The sequence below is a fragment of the Acomys russatus genome, chromosome 10 (assembly GCF_903995435.1).
Source record: "Acomys russatus chromosome 10, mAcoRus1.1, whole genome shotgun sequence".
Lineage (NCBI taxonomy): Eukaryota > Metazoa > Chordata > Mammalia > Rodentia > Muridae > Acomys > Acomys russatus.
In genome coordinates, this window is record NC_067146.1 from 17,657,706 (window position 1) to 17,678,506 (window position 20,801).

General features: G+C 40.4%; 1 protein-coding gene across 1 annotated transcript in view; it reads left to right on the forward strand.

Annotated features, from left to right (window-relative positions):
* Positions 1-20,801, forward strand: part of Iqub (IQ motif and ubiquitin domain containing) — a 38,609-nt gene that overhangs the window by 4,109 nt on the left and 13,699 nt on the right. Inside the window, exons 4-8 of the mRNA XM_051151859.1 lie at positions 2-174; positions 793-948; positions 3,150-3,360; positions 8,625-8,800; positions 18,215-18,385. Of these exons, the coding sequence (XP_051007816.1) occupies positions 2-174; positions 793-948; positions 3,150-3,360; positions 8,625-8,800; positions 18,215-18,385 (887 nt within the window). The remainder of the gene's footprint in view (position 1; positions 175-792; positions 949-3,149; positions 3,361-8,624; positions 8,801-18,214; positions 18,386-20,801) is intronic.

Genomic DNA, 20,801 nt, shown 5'->3' on the forward strand with positions numbered 1-20,801 from the left:
GGCACTGATCACTATGAGGAAGTAGTAGTTGAGATAATAAAATCTGACTTCCACAAGCCATTCCTTGGTGGATTTAGACATAAAATAACAGGAGTGGAATATCACAATGCTGGGACACAAACTGTACCTAAAAAGATTCTCGAAAACCCCAATCTGTTCTGTAGGGACTCGCAGGTAATATTATTATTTTCCTGTTTATGTGCATGACTTTATAGGAGCAGCAACCATATACTGTATGGCCCCCTCAAATATTCTTTATTGTGACCCAACCTGCACAGCTTTCGGATGGACCTTCCTGGGGGTGACAGGTAAGGAAGGCATGGCAGGGAAGCTGGCGTCCGGTGAGTCATGTGCTCTGGCAGAGATGCACCAGTGGCTCAGGAACTCAGGACGTTTGTTATGTAGCATTAAGTATGGACTCTCCTGTGGAAGGAGGAGCTGTGTGCATTAGGAATAGCTGGATAAGGAGTCAGCCAGTCTCACGGGGCCTCCAAGGGCAGTGTCAGGCCACCATGCCTGGGAGGAGGAAGGGGTGCATGATATTTTCTATGCACACTGTTAGCTTCTGTCTTCCGTGAGCCTGACCTGGCAAAGGACTATCCATTTTCACAGGTCTGGGGCACTGGGGTCGTTGACATGGCTGTGCTCGCTCTGGACTTCACCCACTAAGATAATAAAAGAAAGACCAATGTAAATATGTTGACAAGCACTCTCCACTTGCAGATGTTTATAAGATTTTCCTTACTGCAGAAATTGTGTGGAAGGTGCTTATTTTCAATGGTTTTATTTTAGACAGTGTTTCAAAGGAAAAAGACACAACAAACCACAAATACAACATCTACTCAGATGACCAAAATTGGTGTGTATGTATCAAACATGACGGATAAACTGCTCAAACCAGGGAAGTACTTCACAGCAGAGGCATACCACCAGCGAAGGTTGAATGCGGTAAGATAGCATTCCCTGGGGTTGAACACTGAAAATTAGCTGTTTAATGCCAGTATCTCTTTGTGTATTTCTCTAAGCCATTATTGTACCCCAAGTGTGTTACTATGCTTGTTGTTGGTGTGACTCATAGACATCCTATCTGGGTAGGACTGGTGGTTGCTTCCCTCCTTTGGAACCTTGTGTGGTGCCTTCTGTTACCAGGGAAGCCAGCCCTCAGGGAGAGAGTATTCAGGGCAGTTGCAGCTCAGGGATCTTTGGACCCTGTTTCTTGAGTGTATAGTGTCTTCAGCAATAGGGATTTGCTGCCCACCTCTTGCTGTTAACCAAGGCCAACTTGAAAAGATCATATTGAGTGAGGTAACTCAGACTCAGAAAGACACATGTGACACGTTCTCTTTCACTGGAGGCTCCAAGCCCCAAATCTTCAGGTGGGAACACATGGGCTGTAGCAGTCACAGAAACCAAGAGAGTAAAATGGTACCATTGTCAGTTAATGGGAACGAGGAGCAACGGAGTGTGGACCAGCAGGGTATAGTGGGTCTGGACAGGGAAATAGCAAAAAGGGGGGGGGGGAGGTTAGATATAGAAGGAGGTAGGAGGAGGGTAAGGAGGAGTATAATGATAAAAGCGATCTGATGGAACAGGGGAAAGAAGGAGGGGAGGTGGAGGGAAGTAATACAGGAGGAGGGAGATGGGTGAAATAACGTAGGAATGTCAGATAAAGCCACAAAAAAGTCATCATCTTAACCATTTACCTAAAACACTACAGTACATGTAATTCTGTGTATAAACACACATAGACAGTTTTAATGAATTTTTCTAATCTGGACTGATGGTGCTCCCTCACAAGCCAAAGACCACTGAACACAGCCCCCAGTACCAGACATGTGAAGCCCCCTTTCAAGTTGTTGGCCAAGGCTGTCCAAAGACTCCCAAAACATACGGCCTATTCGAGTTGCCGAGATTGCTTAGGTAAGAATGGGAAGGCTTTTGAAATAACACGAATGAGTTTACCAAGTTCCAAAGCACCCTGGTGCAAATACGTATCCTATTTACTTATTTTTAATTTCGAAATGTATTTTTTCTTTTAACACTGGCTGTCTCATGCTGACGTCTTTTCCTTTACTCCAGAGACATCAAGTCTGTCTGGTGTCGTCCTGTTTTGTTGTGTTTCATGTTAGTAGAGTGGCTCAGAGACTTCAGCTCTAGAATTAACTGGAGAGATTGTTGCTGTGTTGGATGCAGCTCTGGGTGGCACCTGGAGTGCACACTGGTGGAAGTTTCCAGACAACCAGTGATGCTGTCGACCGGAGATCTCTTCTGTTAGCTGCGAGGACCAGTGATTCTCTCCTCAAGAGAACATTGTTCCTATTGTTACACGAGGGGCCTTCTCTTTTAAAATGGTCAATTATTCTTTGGTGTGTACTCGAAGGAAACTCTGATGTGGTCACAGGGATTAGAACAGAGAGCAGGTCCCCGCTGACCTCCAAGGTTAATTTCCGGGCCATCTTTCACAACGTCTTGTAACCGGGGGGGGGGGGGGGGGGGCAGGGGACACGGACACAGTCACCTGTTCTCATGCTGAGGGAGCCATTGGAGACACCATTGGGTAGACTACGTCTCATGCAAGTCAGCACAGGGTGGGTCCACACAGGAAAAACTTCATTCATGCTTCCAAATAGAACAATGGTCTAGCAGGAAGAGCCTCAACTTGTTTTTGATTATGTACATATGGACCTCCTTGCTATGTGTTTAGAAAGTGCGGCTGTATTGTAAACATGTGTTCAAACTTGTAGCCACTCTAAGCCAGAGACAGTTAAGATTCCTAGCTGCTGTAATGTTTATCGAACTACTTTGGGCCAAGCACTTTCTATGCCTGTTGCTATTGTAGAGAAAATGGTTAGTTTCCCAAAGCCAGACATGGAGGAAAAGCAGAAAGGCAATTTACGTTAACTGTCCCTCCAGAGTCTGTGCTCTTAAGCACATACAAATAGCCATGTATTGCTAATTTCAAAGCTAAAGAATAGTGGCACATTATTCATACTTTTTTTACATTATTGTGCATAATGTCTCAGAAAGAATTAAATACTGTCAGTATTGTTTTGTTGTAGTCTTTGACTCAAAAGCACCATTGTTGCTGTTCTTTATGCTCTGGCCAGCACTCCAGGGACTCCTTTTGTTTCCTTTTGACTTACACACAGGTGTTAGTGATACAGACGAACTACAGGCGGTGGCATGCTAAACGCTACGTAGACAGCTTGAGAAGACGCAAGCAAATAAGGTTGCAGTGGGAGGAAGAAGAAGAGCTCAGGAAGATGGCAGAAAAGGAAGAGTGGATACGAATGGACTATTACCGGAGGCACAGCCCTAAAACAAACGAAGACTTTGAGCTCCTTTACAACGCTCTAGAACGTAAGTACTGCGAGAGCTTTGTGTGACAGACAGATGGGGACAAAGGAAAATCTATAAAATTACACATAGGTGTATATACATATATTTATAAACATATGTATGTGTATATTTATAGGCATATACACAGGGGTATAAACGGCTGTCCTGGAACTCCCTATGTAGAGTGGCCTGCCTTTGAGATGTCATTGGTGTGTGCACGTGTGTACTCCAGTGTGTAAGGAGGTTGGAGAACAATTGCACGGTCAGCTTCTTCTTTCTATCACGTAGGTGCCAGCAATCAAACTCAGGTTGTCAGGCATGGCAGCAAATGCCTTCATCCACTAAACCTCTTGACAGTTTATTTTATTCCCTTTTTTATTGTCATGTTGTTATTTAGTTCCTATGACTGGATAATTCTGTATTCTTTTGTCTTTATTCTTTGACTGTATAAAATTAGTATTTTGTTTAGAAAATGTTTCTAATTTACCAATCAGGGTACTGAGGCCTTGAGTTTTCTTTGTGGGAAATGTTGAGATTCTAAATGTATCTGTCTTTCATGATAGATATAATCCTATTCATGCTATTTGTTTCTTTTGAACTGAGCTTTGTTAGTTTGCATAATGTAAGTAATTAATTTATTTCATGTATATTTATGAAAATATTGGCATAACAAGTTTAAACAAGATGTTTCAGAATTAATATGGAATATTGATAACAACTCTAACTTGTCTAAGCATATAGGTTTAAGAGACAAATTAAACTTGTTATTTCCAATTAACCAATATCTTTAATATGTTCTGCCTTATAATTATCAGTAGTTACTGGCTTTCTTTTTTTTTAAATTAATTAATTTATTTTTTTGTTACTGGCTTTCTTATCTGATGAAGTTGTACCCCCCACCAGCCCCAAATTCTTATGTTGACATCTCAATTCTTTGTACCTCAAGTGTGGTTGTATTTGGTTATATATATATATATATATATATATATATATATATATATATATATATATATATATATATATATATATAATTATATTCTTCTTTTGTTTTTAAAAAACATAGGCTAGTATCCCTATAAAAAATATTGGATTACTATATAGGTGGAATATAGGGCAGAGCGTTAGGAGAAAATGGCCACTGGAAGAGAGGCCTCAGGAGCTACCCGACAGACAGCGTTTAAATCTTAGACTCATGGTCTTCAGAACCATCAGGAACTGGGATTTTGTTGCTTAACGCACAAATCTCTGTATGTACTTTGTTGTGGTGGCCCCAGAAAACTAGCACGGCACCCAGTGTTCCTGATTGTTTTCATTATTATCCCCAGGGAGCACATGAACTATATGCTCCACTGTAGTATAGTTCAGAAGTCACTGCCCTGTGACTTTCCACTCCTCTTTGGTCGTTGGGACATTGTACTGGCATGTTTTATCATCTAATGGAGAGGTGTTTTTTTTTTTTTTTAATTGAAATTAAGATTCAACATTTTCATCTCTAATTATCTCTATAGGTTACTTTCTTTTTAAATGTCATAGTAATAAGCTAACAAAAATGTGAGACAACTGTATGGATGTGTGTTTGAATATACATGCATATTTCTAGATTCCAACAAATCTTAAGAATTGGTATAAGAGGATGCCCTATATCTGTCCCAATGCCCTACGTAAGGTCTGAAGTTTCTAGATTAGTTTAGATAATAACCTCGTGGCCTAAACTTACTTAGATGCTGGATGTTTCTCATGTGATACTGGGAAGTAAAATAGGCTTACTAATATCAGTGAGCTTTTATTTGCCTTTTGGGAGCAACTTTGTAATCCTGTGAGATACATATTCTCAGTTATTATTTCTACAAGGAAACAATTTTCCTTTATTCATCAACTGACTTTGGTATATGGGGTCTGTCATATTTCTTAAAGTTATTCTGGTTGGTGAAGCTACTTTTAAATAACAAAGCCATCAATCATAGACTGCCTGAACTTTCATAATATAATTTAGCTCTCAAATTCCCAATCCCTTTGTTGAAGATAATTTAGCTTTTACTGTTCAAGGTCGTCTTGCTGGCTGGATCAGGCTGTGCAGTGTTTGAACAATATACCCCCATAAGCAACAGCGCAGATTCCCACAAAGGGCAGGACTAGTAGCCCTTGACCTGCCTGAGTGGTTTTAGATGTTTATTTTTACAATTCCTGGTAACTATTAAAGTAAACCTGAAACTTTTATAGAAAGCAAATGCTTTATAACTACATAAGTTCATATAAGTGAAATGCGTTTTGAAATATTTCTGCAATCTCATAAGAAAGTAACCATGCCTGCAACACGCCAGTTGGGGGAGTACACAGGCTTGGATATGTCTGTAGATAAGACATAGCCTCTCACGTCAAGAAGCTCCTACTTTCAAAGAAAGTCTTAAAACCCAGTGGTAAAAAATGCTGGGTATTGAGTGGTGACAAATGGAAAGAAAAGAAGACACTCTGTTCTTTTGGATTTTTTTAAAAAATCACCTATCCCATTAGAGAGAGGCTAGAAACTGTTAATTTGTTGAAGAAGAAAGTAAAGCCATCTCACTTTACCCACCATAGACTCTTGCAGTTCCTTTTACAAAACAACCACAGACACATTAGTGAGTATTTTGCATCAGCAAGGAGGTGACAGGGCATTAGTAGGTACAATAGCCACACAAGAGAAAAGGATTTTTAAGGTTCAGAGATAAAACGGGTTGTTTCTGTGAGCAGAACAGACCTTGGGAGCTCAAGGACGTCACCCTGACACTGTACTTACACGCTATTTCCACGGTGAGGGAAAGATTTAGCTGACCACTGAAGTGAACCGCTGGCTGTAAGCCAACTGGGAAGTTGCCTGTTCAAAAGGAAAGCTATCATGGCTTTTGATGGAAGTGTGTGCCCCACACAGCTAGACAGCCTGAGTTTGGGTCCTTGCCTCACCACTCTCTAGCTAGGTGTCCTTGGGCAGGTGCATGGCACTCTTTTCCTCAGTGCCCTTTTCACTAAGAGATGATAGCACCTGTTGCATTGGCTTGCCAGGAGAGTCAGCAAGCTCCTATGTGTGAAGTGCTCACAAGGAAACCAACTGTACTTTGTCCTGCTTTCTGTAATACAATGTGCTACAGTTGTGTTTGTAACTGATAATTGCTGTGATGTGGATGGATGAAACATGATCACATGATTTCTGGTGTAAACATTGACAACAATCAGGTCATAAAATAATCTTTTCTGCCAAGCACTGGTCTTTGAGTTCTTCCCTCTTCTGTTTCTTACATGCTACGTATTCCTCTTTCCTTTTGCCCATCTTGGCCAACTTTCCATGTCTCAGTGTTGTTATTTTGTCGCAGGCATGCCTCTTGAGACTCCCATGCCATTGTGACCACACAGGACTCCTCTATTCTGCATGATGGAAAGATGGCTTAGTGGTGAAGGCTGCTTGCTGCTTTCCCGGCACACTTGAGTTGGGTTCTCAGCACCTATGCTGGTTGGTCCACAACCACCTGTAACTCCAGCTCTAGGGGATTTGTTGCCCTCCTCTGGTCTCTGTGGACACACACTGTAAACGTGCAAGACAGACAGACAGAGTACATAAGTATAAATAATTATGAGAAGTCTTCAAGGTTATTCTGGTCAATCTGCACAAAAATATGTAAATACAATAATCTCATATTTAAACATAACTTATTACCTATTGCTTTATTTCCTTTCCTTTATACTTTCTTTTTTTTTTCTGTACAAATCAGCATATGTACCACTTTTTTTTATTGTAATTTAAAATATCCGACATATTCTTTAGGTTTTTAAGGCATAATCACTATCAAATGGTTTCAAAGTTCACCCTTTTCTGTAGCTCCCACTTATATAAATTGAGATTTGCCACCTTCTTATATGAGACCCACTTTCTGAGATGACACTGGTAGTTTGGGGGCAATGTTTGCATATCTTGGGGATGATTTATTTTCAGTTTATCCACTCAAACCTTCATCATATCTTCTGGCAATTGTGTTTGCTATTGGTATGTCAAGTTATTTCCTCATTTCTAGTGTTGCTTTACGTCTCTATCCTCCTCCATGCTTTGTGTTTCTCCTTACGTTAGTCAGGAGAGGGTGTGGCAGGTCATGCAGAAGCCTTTCCCTATCTTGACAGAAGTTTGGCAGTGTATTGTGAGTGATGCAGTAGGAAACAGAAAACAGTTGACCAAGATGTGAGACGAAATTATGTCACATGATACACAATTTAAAAATTAAAGTGTTTATGTCTTAAGAAGGGAAAATGTAAGAGAGACATGACACTTCCTTCAGCCTCCCAAAGGAACTCATGAAATTGGTTCTGTGGCAGGCAAATTACTCCTGTCCAAGTCACTGAGAGGAGGATGCGTGATCAAATCTAGGACTGAGCAATTTAATTTCTAAGATCATTCGTGTTCTGTGCTCTGTCAGTGTAAGCCTGACATTTTTGAAATGTGAAATGACAAAGAATTTGCTTCTCAAAATTTAGTTTGCATAAGGATTGAACAGAACCTTTATTAAAAACATATCTGAGTCCAGAACTTTTGAGTTAAGTTGGAGGTATGACGCAGAAGTTCATATATAGTGATATAGGTACACATTTAGATAGAATGAGCTTACAGAATTATTGACTTTGGAATTTTATGATAAAGTCTTAGGATGCACTCATGCGTCACCATCTTTATTCACAGTGACCTGTGCTTTAAATACCTTAAAGATTGTCCTAGCGTAATGCATTGGCTTGACTACCGAGCAAATGCAGTTACTCTATATGATCTGCTGATGTGACTCAGGGTTTTGTGAGAAATAGAAAGTGATACGATAAGTGTGATCAGTAATGTAAACTATTCTGCACAAACCTACTATTTCGGGCCCTCAGCGAGGCGCAGACCAATGTGGACTAAGAAGTAAGAGAGAAGGGGAGAAAGAGAAGATGTCAAGGAAAGTCTTCAGACTTGTAGAAAAGGGAATGAAAGAGGATTGGCTGTGGAGGGACCAAAACTGTCTGGGATACTTAATGCTCTTGAGTTAAGATTTTTACTAAGCTGTTTCAGTTTGAGTGTTGGCAAACAGGCACACGAGTTTAATTTCTAGCAATCATGCAAGGTGGCTTACAACCACTGGTAGCTCTAGCTCCAGAGAGATTCGACTGTCTACACTCATGTGCACACTCCTGACAGCCATAATTAAAAAATAAGAATAAATCTCTTTTTGTTAAAAAAGAAGAAAAGCTGTGTAATTTGACAACTCCAAGAGCCTTTCATGTTATTCCTCCAGTTTGGCGGCAAGAAGAAGTTACACAAGTTGACCAGTATTTAACTCCAGCTGAAAGGAAGGCTGCTCTGTGCGAACTTTTGGAAAAAGAGACGCAGATAATTGCTTCCATCGGGAGACACAGATGTGTTGCTCGTATGGAGAGGCAGGAGGCAGCTATACAAGCTTTCCTGGATAAGGTGAGTAGAGTTAATTTAGCATTAATGTATTCTGGGTTTAACAATGTGGAATAATAAACTAAAGGAGTAGACCTATACCATAAGAACTTCAAAATTTAACCTTTTGGTATCTCTTTAAATCCTACACAGTTACTCTTTTAATACAGCCAACCACTTGAGCTGTCCCCTCAAATAAAGACCAACAAGGAACATGAAATTCTCATGTTCCTTACTAAAGAGGGCTTAGACACGGGAGAAAAGGTACAAAGATTATTTGAATTTGGAGAATTTCTCACTCTGATAGTGCGTAAAACAGTAAACTCCCAGAAAGGCTGGGTCTGGGGTACCCAGTAACCAGCTTGAGAGTCAGCTGGAGACCCATGTTTATCCTCTGGCTCACCACCACTCTAGTTGACGGGACATTTCTGACCAATGGATATACAGTTATTGAAAAGCAAGAAAACACACAATTAAGAGGAAAACTAAAGTAATTACCTTTTTGTGGTCAAACTGCCTGTTTGATATTGAAAGCCTGTTTCTATAGTAACAGATTTCCTTTTATAAACCTGATCTTTCCAGACAATTAAAGGCTTATCCACCCAGAAGAAGGAAAGGGTAGTTTTCTATGGCACTTGTTTGTAGTAATGTAGTGATTCCACTTTTGTGACTCTTGTTATTCGAGAACGTTTTTTTTTTTTTTTTTTTTTTTTTTTTTTTTTTTAACTACACTTTTTATTACTTTTAATGCCCTTCTGTCATCTCATTTGTGTACTCCTCTACTTGACTTCAGGTTATAATTGGCTTTAATTTCAGTTCTGGTTCCAGACTAGATCCTTAGGACTTCGTAAACCATGCAGCCAATTCCTACTGTTGTCTGCCCTTTGGAGAGCTCAAGAGTATATATAACTCAGGGTGATGTGGGAACCCTAAGTCACATCACCCCACTCCCTTTTGCCACCCTCACTTCCATATGAGCCCCATCCTGTAGAACCCATCTGCCTGTCTCTGTGCGTGTCTCACCACTCACTTGCTCTACACCAGCAGTTCTCAGCAGGACTGTAGTGAAGGGTTGTACCATCGGGAAAGTTGAGAACCGCTTCTGCAGACAGAAACATGAAGGATGCTATTGACTTCTCCACCTGCTGACCAACCTGCTCTTTGCTGTTGTTTATTCTCCCCCTAATTATGTACATGTTCACTTCCAAACCTGCTCTCACTGTCTGTCAGGAGACCGGCTTTGTTCTGCATCTTGATGCTGCTGCCTGTGTCAAACACGTCATTCAGGCAAAGACATGATGTACTGAGTTCTGGGTCTGATTGGAATGTTTTGTAATGTCCAGGTACGAGGAAGATGGGAGGCTGTAGCAGCACCTCTGTTTTCCCTCCCTATCTTTCCAGGGAAATCACTTGAGGTAGCGTTGCCTTTCTTGACTCTGGCATCCTGTAATGGACACTCACTGAAAGGAATCTGGATACCCTTCTCATCTGGACTATTTTGTTTCCACATAAGGCCCTTATCTCCTGCCTAAGTTCTCAGTGCTCTGTTCCATCATCCTACTGACTACTGGGGAGACCTCACTCGGCACACATGGATCCTGCCCATCTCTAATTCTTTGTGGGAGCAATGGTTTTTAATTACCTCTTTTAGTGATTTTTAATGCACCTGTTTGCAAAGCCCTCTTATCCCATTGTTGTTTTATTATTATTATTATTATTATTAAACTTTTGTGCACCACTACACCTGCACTGCTCCATCCATGCTCAGTTGCTTGCACTTCTTTGGAAAGGCCGTGTCCTTCTGATGCTTCTGCACCTCATGTACCTCTGTGTGGAGTTTCCTGTCCCACTTTTCGTAGTTATCAGATACCCCTCTTTTCCACAAGCCTGAATGCTCCCCTTCTTCCAGAGGAGGAAGGGTTAATGCCTTCTTTTCTTTAGATTGTGCTCCTTGCTCTCATGAGCTCACCATCACCCCTGATTTTAAACATGGTAGTTATTTGTTTTAATTGTATATAATGGAACCTGGTCTACATAATGAGGAGCAGGCCAACCAAGGCTACATAGTAAGACCTTGTCTCAGAATAAAAACGTTGAAAGGCTACCATAGCCTAATTTCATTGTATTTAATGTATCATAACTTGCCCTTACAACATCTCTCTCTCTCTCCCTCTCTCTCTCTCTCTCTCTCACACACACACACACACACACACACCCATTTAGTTAATAAATAGGTTATGATAACCCTTCAAGATTTCTAGGTTATAATAGCCTTTCAATATTTTTCTTTTAAGACTAGGTCTTATTATGTAGCCTTGCACTTCATTATATAGAGTGGGCTGACCTCGCAGTCAAAGAGATCCAGTTACCTCTACTTGCGGAGTAGCACACTCAACTGGCTAATTATGATATTCGTAAAGTGTGAAATATATATTATCTGTGTAGCCTCATACCCTTACACATTCCTTACAAAGATTATCAATACATATTTATGGAGGAAGATAGGAAAATAGCAGCAGACAATAATGCTGTGAGTCTCATATTCCAAATATAGGACAGGTAATATAGATATTACCATTGCTAAAATTCTCAAATATTATAGGAAAGACAAGTCTACAGTGGGAAACTGTAATTGTCATATTTGTGATGGTTTGGATAAGAATGGCCCCTATAGGCTCACATATTTGAATGCTTAGTCACCAGGGAAAGGAACTTTTTGATAGGATTTAAAAGGATTAGGATGCATGGCCTTGTTGGAGAGCGTATGCCATGGGGGAGTGGGATGGGCTTAGAGATTTCAGAAAAGCCTATCCCAGGTCCAGTCTTTCTGCTTCTCTGCTTGAGGATCGGGATGCAGTTCTCAGCTACCCTTCTAGCATCATGCCTACTGCCATGCTGCTCACCATGATGATGATGGACCAAACCTCCGAAACTGTAAGCAAGCCCATAATTAAATGCTTGCTTTTATAAGAGTTGCCTTGGTCACAATGTCTCTTCAATAAAACAGTGTCAATTGTTCAATTGACAATAGAACAATGACTAGACAATAATGTTTTGAACTAAATCGATTGCTTCAACAATCTTGTACCTGCTTTATGACTAGGAACTGTGATTTCACCTGTCTTTTAACTTTAGGAGAGGTGATGGCATGGGCCTGGTGCAGCCAGGGTGTTTTCAAGAGATGGGGGCTTCTGGGTACCAATGGACAAGAAATGCAGGTAGCCTGCATCCATCCTCATTTGAAACTTGGCTTTTCAGGACTTCCCTTTCATGCTGTCCTGGCTTCATTCTATTTCTTGTAAGGTAGTCTAAATTCTACTGTGAACACTTACATGGTGTCTTTTGTTTATGCATTAAACATTTTGCTACTTTTACCTCAAATCTAGCATTGCCTCTAAGACATTTTTGAAATTATATATGGGCAGAGCCCTTCAGTGTATCAAAGCCCAAATATGAAATTGACTCTACAGTCAGCTGATTCTCATTGTGTTTTCTAATGAACAATGGCATGCTAAGAAGATTTTTCTTATTTTATCTAAAATAAAGATAAGATGGAGAAATATTGTTAAAAAGAATTTCTGTGAGGAAGATCTGGTTTTGAATTCTGAATACTTGATGAAGAGTGGAACCCAAGGCCTTGAAGGACTCTAAGTATATGCAGATCTTCCCTGTGACAAGGGCACACAGAAGGGCTGAGGAAGGAGAGGTAGGATATTGTCCTGGGAAGTAGACTGAGATAGCTGCAAGTCAGGGAGGGGGTACTTTGACTTTATTGTTAAGTAAATAAAACAGCAAATGCAAAGTGCTTGTGGGCATGGGAGAGAGAGAGAGAGAGAGAGAGAGAGTGTGTGTGTGTGTGTGTGTTGTGGAAGGTGGCAAAGGCAGAAAAAAGTGGAACAACAATTGACTTTGTGTGCTGAACCAGTCAAGCCGACAACCTTGACAGTACTCTAAGGCAAGATAATCTAAAGTACGTTTTTGTGTTTGAAACTGTACTAAATACCTAGAAAAGTGCAGACTTTTACAGGAAATATTTATGTGCATGGTCTGTTCATCCCCATGTCTGTCCCTCCTGTCTGTCCTCATGACTGCCATTGTCACTAACATTGAGGAGGAGTCGGTATTCATTTCATAAATGTTGAATCTTACAGTTAATCCCAGAAGTCAGTCAAGGTCAGTTATTTTAGATGTTAACAGTAACAATCAAGCAGAGCCACAATGCTACATTTATCATCAACAGCATTGTAAAGTAGACATTTAAAGCAAGTTTAATATTTAAAATTAGTTTCAGTTTAAAGTAATTTAGTCCAATGACTGCGGGATCTATTGAAACAATATTTATTTTTTTTTATTTTGTACTGAACACACAATTTCTCTGAATAATGACTGTCATGGTTTTGTTGGTGTAATCAAGAAATTGAACTAAAAAAAAAAAAAAAAAAGAAATTAAACTTAAGGTTCCTACAGTTCTCATTCTTAATAACAAAGTCCACTCTAAGGACATTTAAAAGCATTAATTAACTTGTCGCTTACCGCACTGAATATTGACTTCTGCAGTTCATCAGGTATTAAGAAGTGACAGGTGGACTGAGGTAAAGGAATTCAGGTCATGCCATCTAAATGAAAGGTCACCAGTGGGTTTCTGCTCTTAATGCTTCCGTGTGTTTTACCAAACTCTGTGAAGAGATCATTTGCATGGCTGTAAGAGATCGTCATCCCGGAGGAGCTGAGGCCATTATTTCCCTCACTCATACACCACTTCTCACAGTCAGAAACTTAAAAAAAAAAACAACTTGCCATGCATGTGAGCTGTGCTGTGTCAATGCTTTCTCTCCATGCTCAGGTGGCCAACATCTAATGGGACAGAAAAAAACAGCTACTTCCCCCCCCCCCCCCCCCCCCCCCCGCGCCAACCCCCTCTCTCTCTGAGGTGTACATTTAACAGGGGGTCACTGCGAATGAATAAACCTCTTTGCTATATAAAAGAAAAGTTGATCACCACCCAGTGGCTTTTGGGGGGCTTAACTTCATGCTTAATCTGTACCCTTGGGGACATGAACATTAGTTCAAGAGGAAGAAAGGAGCTATTCCCCGGTGTGGCCACTTTTCTTCTCGCGGGAGGCTGGCTTTTGTCATCGCCCCGCCTTGCCTTCCTGTCCTGCTGTGGTTCTGTTGCTCCGGTCCACAGCCTCTGCTGTCTCATTTGTTGGCAGCTAAGTGGAATTTATCACCCTTCTATTTCTGAAGCAATTTAAGAACACGATTGCTGTACACCTCCTATTATAGCTGCAGCATTCAAAGAAAAAAGGAACCAGGGAAGAGAAACAAGCAAACTTGACATTTTCTCTCATCAGAGTAAAAAATAAAATACCTTAAGGCCTGAAATCAAAGAAGCCTGTACTTGAAGATGAAGTTATCAGTGTTGGCAGAAGGACAGGCAAAGATAAAAACAGCTTTGCTGAACAGATATATATATATATATAGATATATATAATCTTCATATGTAGGATTATCTGATTTTATCATTCAGTTCTCTTTAATCTGGCTAACTCCTGCTTATTTTCTTGGTTTAATCATAGGTGCAGCCTTCTTTTTCAGGAGCTAAGTGCTTTATAGGCAGACCATCTTTTACCTGTTTATCTGCAGCTATCAGCTGTGTTCACGCTTTGCTTTAGCTATTTTCTTACCTTTATATCCTGTAAGATTTGAGAGCTTTTCAAATCAGGACTGCATTTTATTTACTCACTCCCCAGTGCACTAGCATATAGAAGAAACAATAAATATTTGTTAAATGAATAGATGATCACTGTAGACCCTGTGAAATATACAGAATTATATGAGGAATTTACTTTTTAATAACCTTTAGGATAATAAAAATTAAAAGCATTACATTGCTTTGATCCAATTTCCCTTGCCACCAGTTACTGAAATAAAGACACTAGATAGGTGTGTGTGTGCACGCTTGAATGCATGTGTGTACATGTTTGTGTGTTTATAACTGTAAAAGGATTTCAGATGTAAGTGATGTTGTGGATTCCAGCTATAGTCCTAGAGGGCATTTCTTGAAAAATGTAAAGGTGGATTTCAGAGTTAAAAGGTTGGAAGGATTTGGATGTACACTTGAAAACCCCAAACCATTGATGTGGTATCTTGTATTCAGTAGAGCCATAAAAAGCCAGTGATTGTGATAAACACTCATTTGGAAGTAGAATTAAGCAGTGTACCAACTGCCAACATACAATAAATTAGATAAAGTAGAGATTTCAGAAACATGTTGTTAGAAGGATTATTACAAATGAAATAAGTTACCAGCCTGCAGAGTAAAAGATATTGTCTTTATAAGTGGTAGAAAAGAAATTATATTTTATAGAACCCTGCTGAGGAAATTAGCATATGAAGATTAAGATATTAGTTAGACTTGGGAATATTACAGTTTGAAATTTAGCCTAATTATTCTTTAAATCTGTAAAAATGAGCCTTGAAACAAGCATCTTGAGTAAAATACTCAGTGCAAGGCTCTTTTAGTTGTAAAATTTCATTGTTTCTAAGTGATAACAAAGTATCTCGGGGGCTGGAGAGATGGCTCAGTGGTTAAGAGCACTGTCTGCTCTTCCAGAGGTCCTGAGTTCAGTTCCCAGCAACCACATGGTGGCTCACAACCCTCTATAATGTGATCTGATGCCCTTTTCTGGCCTGCAGGTGTACAAGCACACAGAACACTCATATACATAAACTAAATAAATAAAATCTTAAGAAACAATTATAGTATCTTATTACTAACCCATTTAATTTTATAGCTCTTCAGTTAGCTCAACTCTATCCTATCAGCTGTGGAATTAACGTTGCCTATTATTCTATTTCTGATGTGACGTCACAAACCAGTCATAGTGCCACAACATTTGCCAGATGAAAACTTGAACCAAGAACCTGAAGTGCCTACTGGGTATTACTAGCTCTAAGCAACTTTGGTTCTACCTATAGCTGTAATGAGACTGTTGACTTGAAAGTGTATCAAATATAATTGTAAGGCATGACTTCGTGTTTCGCAATCTCACATTACAAACAATGGAGGTAAATTGATGCTATAACTAAAAAATTTCTTTGTAAACTGTCATTCTAAACGCAGTGTATTATCACCATGAATTTCTAGTAATTTGCTCCAATGCATAGAGAACTCCACTTAAATTGAAAATTAAACCACATCTAAGATTTAAATGGTTGCAATTATGGCATAAATCAGGATACAAGGACCCCAAAGCAATGACTAATTAGCCTACAAAAACATCCAATATCTGAAAAGCCAGTGATTGTCATCAACAGAGGCTTGTTTCTGAAGGACTGAAATTAGGCAAAGAAATAGAGCAGCTTCTCACTCTAAAGTGAAAGAGAGAACAAATGGCCAGTGAATCCCGAGAGATACCTACGGAATCCTCTGCTCCTAAGGTCTTGACAGGAAGAGACAGAGCAGTGCTAAGCACAGCGAAGCATCTTAAGAGCCACCCAGAAGAAAAAGGGTCCCAAGGGCAGATGGAAGAGTTAAGGATGCCCACTCCCACTATTAGGAGTCCCACAAAACCCCAAGCTAACTACCATGATGTACATGCTGCCTCGGTCTCTGTGTGGCCCTGTGAGCACTGCTTAGCTGCTGTCTGTGGCTGCTGTGTTGCCCAACCCAGCCTTGATACAACTGCTAGTGTCTTGTCTTGTGGCTTCTTGTCATATGTGTTCAGTGGAGCTCCCCGGGAGGCCTGCTTTCTTTCTGGAGGGAAATGGAGGAGGAGTGGATCTGGGAGAGAGGAAAGATGGGAACAGGGGATGGGAAGACTGGAGGGTGGGTGAGCTGCAGTTAGGGTATATTCAATAACAACAAACAAACAAAATAGAGCAAGCAAACCATTTAGTTAGCCATCCTGGATCTCCCCTCAGAAGACAGCTCAGACCCTGTGCTTTGTCTCTGACTTCTTGGTCTGGGAATTCTTAGCTGAGCGTTAGGGAAAGTGTGGCTCATCTCCCAACCCTTAACTGAGGATGAGCACTAGGCTGTGTGCTCCATGCCATATTTGCTAATAGAAAGTGAGAATCTCTGGCAACACTTGTAGTGTTCATCATACTGCTAAGACAGCTGTCCCTCGTGTGTGCACCGATTGCTTCCCAGAGCCTGCAGATACCAAAATCCACTGCTGCTCCAGGCCCGTATAGAAGGACACTATATTTGCTTACAAAGTATTTACATCCCTGTGTAGTTTAAGTCATCTCCGGCCTTTTGTTTTTAAGGACTGGGGGCTGAAGTTAGGGTTTTATGCTTTCAAGGTAAGCATTCTACCACTGAGCTATAATCTCAGCCCCAGGTGACATTTAAACACATCATACAGTATAAATGCTGTACAAGTGATACTGTAACTTGTTACAGACTTGTTCTCTGTAAGGTTCTAAGACATAACTCACACCGCCCCTTTCTGAGATACCTGTAGGTCTTTAAATATTGGCAATTACCACATTTGTCTTCATTTGGCAAGGCACATGACCAAGACACATGAATACACACTCAATATAGAGCTAGACAGATAATAAAAAACATACATGCTAAATGTATGCTGTTCTTTCTATGGAGTCAACGAGTAATTCCTAGTATAAATTAAGCCATTCACCATGTGAAGTAATATATATCAGCCCCCAACTCTCAATCTTGGAGATGTGTTTTCCCTTTTGCAGACTGAACAGCACCCCCACCCCCTTGCAAAGACTGAAGGGTTGCCTCCTGTGTTACAGAGGTACTTTTAATGTTTTTAAAAAAGATTGATTTTTTTCAGTGTGTTAATGTGCATGAGTTCATGTGTAACATGTATATGCAGGAGCCTGTGGCGCTTAGAAGGTCTCCGGGAATGGAAATGAGAGTTGGTTGTGAGGCATCACATGGGTGCTGGAACCGGCCTGAACCAGGGACCTTCTGTAACAGCAGTGAGCACTCCTAACCAGGGAGCCATCTTTCCAGCCCCCTGGGAGTCGTCAGACCTGCTTGTGTGATATGTTCAGTGGCGTCCAACTATGTCTTGCTGGGTCATCTATCTCTTTCCTGACAAGGGTGCTGGGACCAGAGCAGGGGTCCTCGGCAAGAGCAGTACACACTCTTTTCCAGCTGCTAGTAAAACCTGCCAATCTCAGGCACCAGGACATTAGGCCTCAATAGTAGAGCCTTTATGTAGCATATAAGAACCCCTAAATGCAATCTGCAGTTCTTCAAAGATAAATAGATGGGTAAATAAATAAATAAATAAATAAATGTTTTACTTTCCTGTAGTATATAAATTCAATTATATTTATTATTATTATTAAAATTTAGTGATGGTTCTAGTTATGACGAGATAAATTCTCATGGACAGGACAAAATGATAATTTTCGGTCTTTAACCATAATTGCAACAATGATATTATTTTCAAGTGTTCAGCTCCAAATATCTGGAGAAGACCTGATGGCAAAACCATTGAGATGGACACACAGTTCACGCTAAGAGCCAGAGAGCTGCAAAGCATCTACAAGTGCATCATACTGAAAGACCTCTCTCAAGATGAGCGGCTGGACATACTCCTGACACTTAAGCACACTGTAAAGGTACGTCAGCACTCTCCCTTAGTTTTCAAGTCAAGCTCAGCATCGATAAAATGATAACCATTAAGTATAAAATTATCAATAAATGCTTGCATGCATTAAACTGAATAAACAGCTCATTCATTTTGGTAAATTTTGGTATAGATATTGCTTATGAATTAATACATAACTAAAAGTCCTCAAAATCTGCACTATGCTGATGACAATCATGTGTAAAGTCGTGTGTCTGATCTGCAGCCCTGCGAATAATTACATAAATATTTTATGATGATATAACAAAAATGTAAACATAGTATGTTCAAATGCAAATTCATCTTTGTCATGTAGGTATAGAACATGATTTTTAAAAATGGGATTAAAAGCAGAAATTGTTGTCTACATTTTGGATAGTTTTCAATGAAAAACTTTTTGGTCAATAAAATTCTTATTTTATCTATTGTTATTGTGTGTGTGTGTGTGTGTGTGTGTGTGTGTGTGTGTGTGTGTATCACAGTGCACATGTCGCGGTCATGGGATAACTTTCAGGACTGGTTTTCTCCTTCCTGCCTCTGAGTGGATAGATGGAAGTTAGGTTGCCATGCTTGTACTGCAAACCCTCAGCCACTGAGCCATCCAATGCGCTGTCTTCAGGGGTTACAACCGTATCAATGTAAGTATGGTTGCCTTTACCCCTCACATATGATTAATTTTCTGTTTTTAAGGGAAAATTATGATAATGAATGTCATGGGGTCTGATTTCCTCCAGAAACTGACTCCTTGACGGGTTTGAGTTGACAAGTTTCCCGCGGCATGCTCAAACACAGAAAGCTGTTAGGAAAAACGTCGGTTCTCAGAAGAGGAAAACTCAAGGGTCATTCGGACTCTTAAGGCCATTACAATTTCACCAGAATTTTGAAGCTGGGCCTGCCTTGAGGGTTTGCCCGTTGTCAGAGCAAGGGGCAGGACTGTTTACTTGTTTCATTGAATTAAGGGTGTGTTTGCCCCGGCAAAGGGAATGTCTTTGGAAGCTGCGCTTAAAAGTGACTGAGTTGAGAGTTGTCTTCCCATGACTTACCAGTAGGGGGCGAACGAGAGCTTCCACTGCTGCTGCTAAGATCAGCTTTCTTTGCGATTAGATCCTTTGATTTGGATAGCTCTTTTTTTTCCCCCCTTAATAAAACCACAGTAGTGAAGTTAATGAGCAAAGTATAGAGTCTGTCGTATGTATCAGGATCAAGGTCACAGCAGACTTCTCCTTGTTTTCTCTCTTCTACCCATTTTAATGTTTCCTCACCTTGGATAAGCATTGATTGGTCTCACAACCTCCCTTTCTGCGGGGGCTTAAACCTTCAGAGCTCTAGACTACAGGGTGCTATGTTCGGTTCTGAAATCCAAACTCGAGTTTACCAGGAGATGCCAGATCTGAGTGTCGAGCACGTGATTTCTTATCCCCAGTGCATAATAACAGCTTTAGTGTCTTTTGGAAATCAGAGTCAGTTACCCCATAAGGATGCGACACTGCCCTTCTCTCTAGATCCCTGCCTTGAGGAGGGTTAGTTAGAGCTCAAAGGAGTCTATCATCTATTGGAAGCATTTTACCCCAGAAACTAGGGCCACTCAACTCGAACTGCCCAACATTGCCAAAATATCTCTGAGAAGTAAGTGGTGCTGTTTCTAACACTCCTCCCCACCCAGCTGACATCACTGGTCAAGACAGTAAGAGCAAAGAAGACACTGTCAACTCCGACGATGTCACCACTGACCAGCTTAATGAACTCCGGATCTCTCCCTGAGTCTGCTTGAGATGGATCTACGCCAAACATCTATTGGCTTTTCGTTCCTATTCTCTCATGGTTCAAATGGAATCCTGGGTCTTTTTTTCTCCCTCATTGATTAGTTATTTGATTTAGAGTATCCCCTGAAGGGGTGTACCATGGCCCTGGGTGAGGCTGGATTTGGGAACTAATATAGTAGCTATCTTCAGCCAAGACATCTGTGTTTCAGAAGTGGGTAATGAAAGACAAAGAGGACAGAGAGAGAGAGAGAGAGAGAGAGAGAGAGAGAGAGAGAGAGAGAGAGAGAGGGAGAGAGAGAAAGCAAACACACATGTAGGGAATAAAGAAGAAATCCTCCTACTTGATAGTTAGAACCAGCCCCTTGTTGACTAAGGATGCCAGGGATGAACCCCAAAGATAATGCATGAGTCTGAATTTGTGAAGCCTAAATTACTTGTATGTAAACTTATTTAACAATATTTTGAAGAACGATAAAGGTATAAATATAACTCAAATTCTAACTCTCCTGACTTGGTACAACCGTATATCAGCTACTTGAAGATGTATATGTGTATCTATCTACCCAAATACTTGAATAAAGACTATTGAATTTTAAACCCGAGTACACACTAAAATCACCTAGCGTTTCAGACACACAAACACAA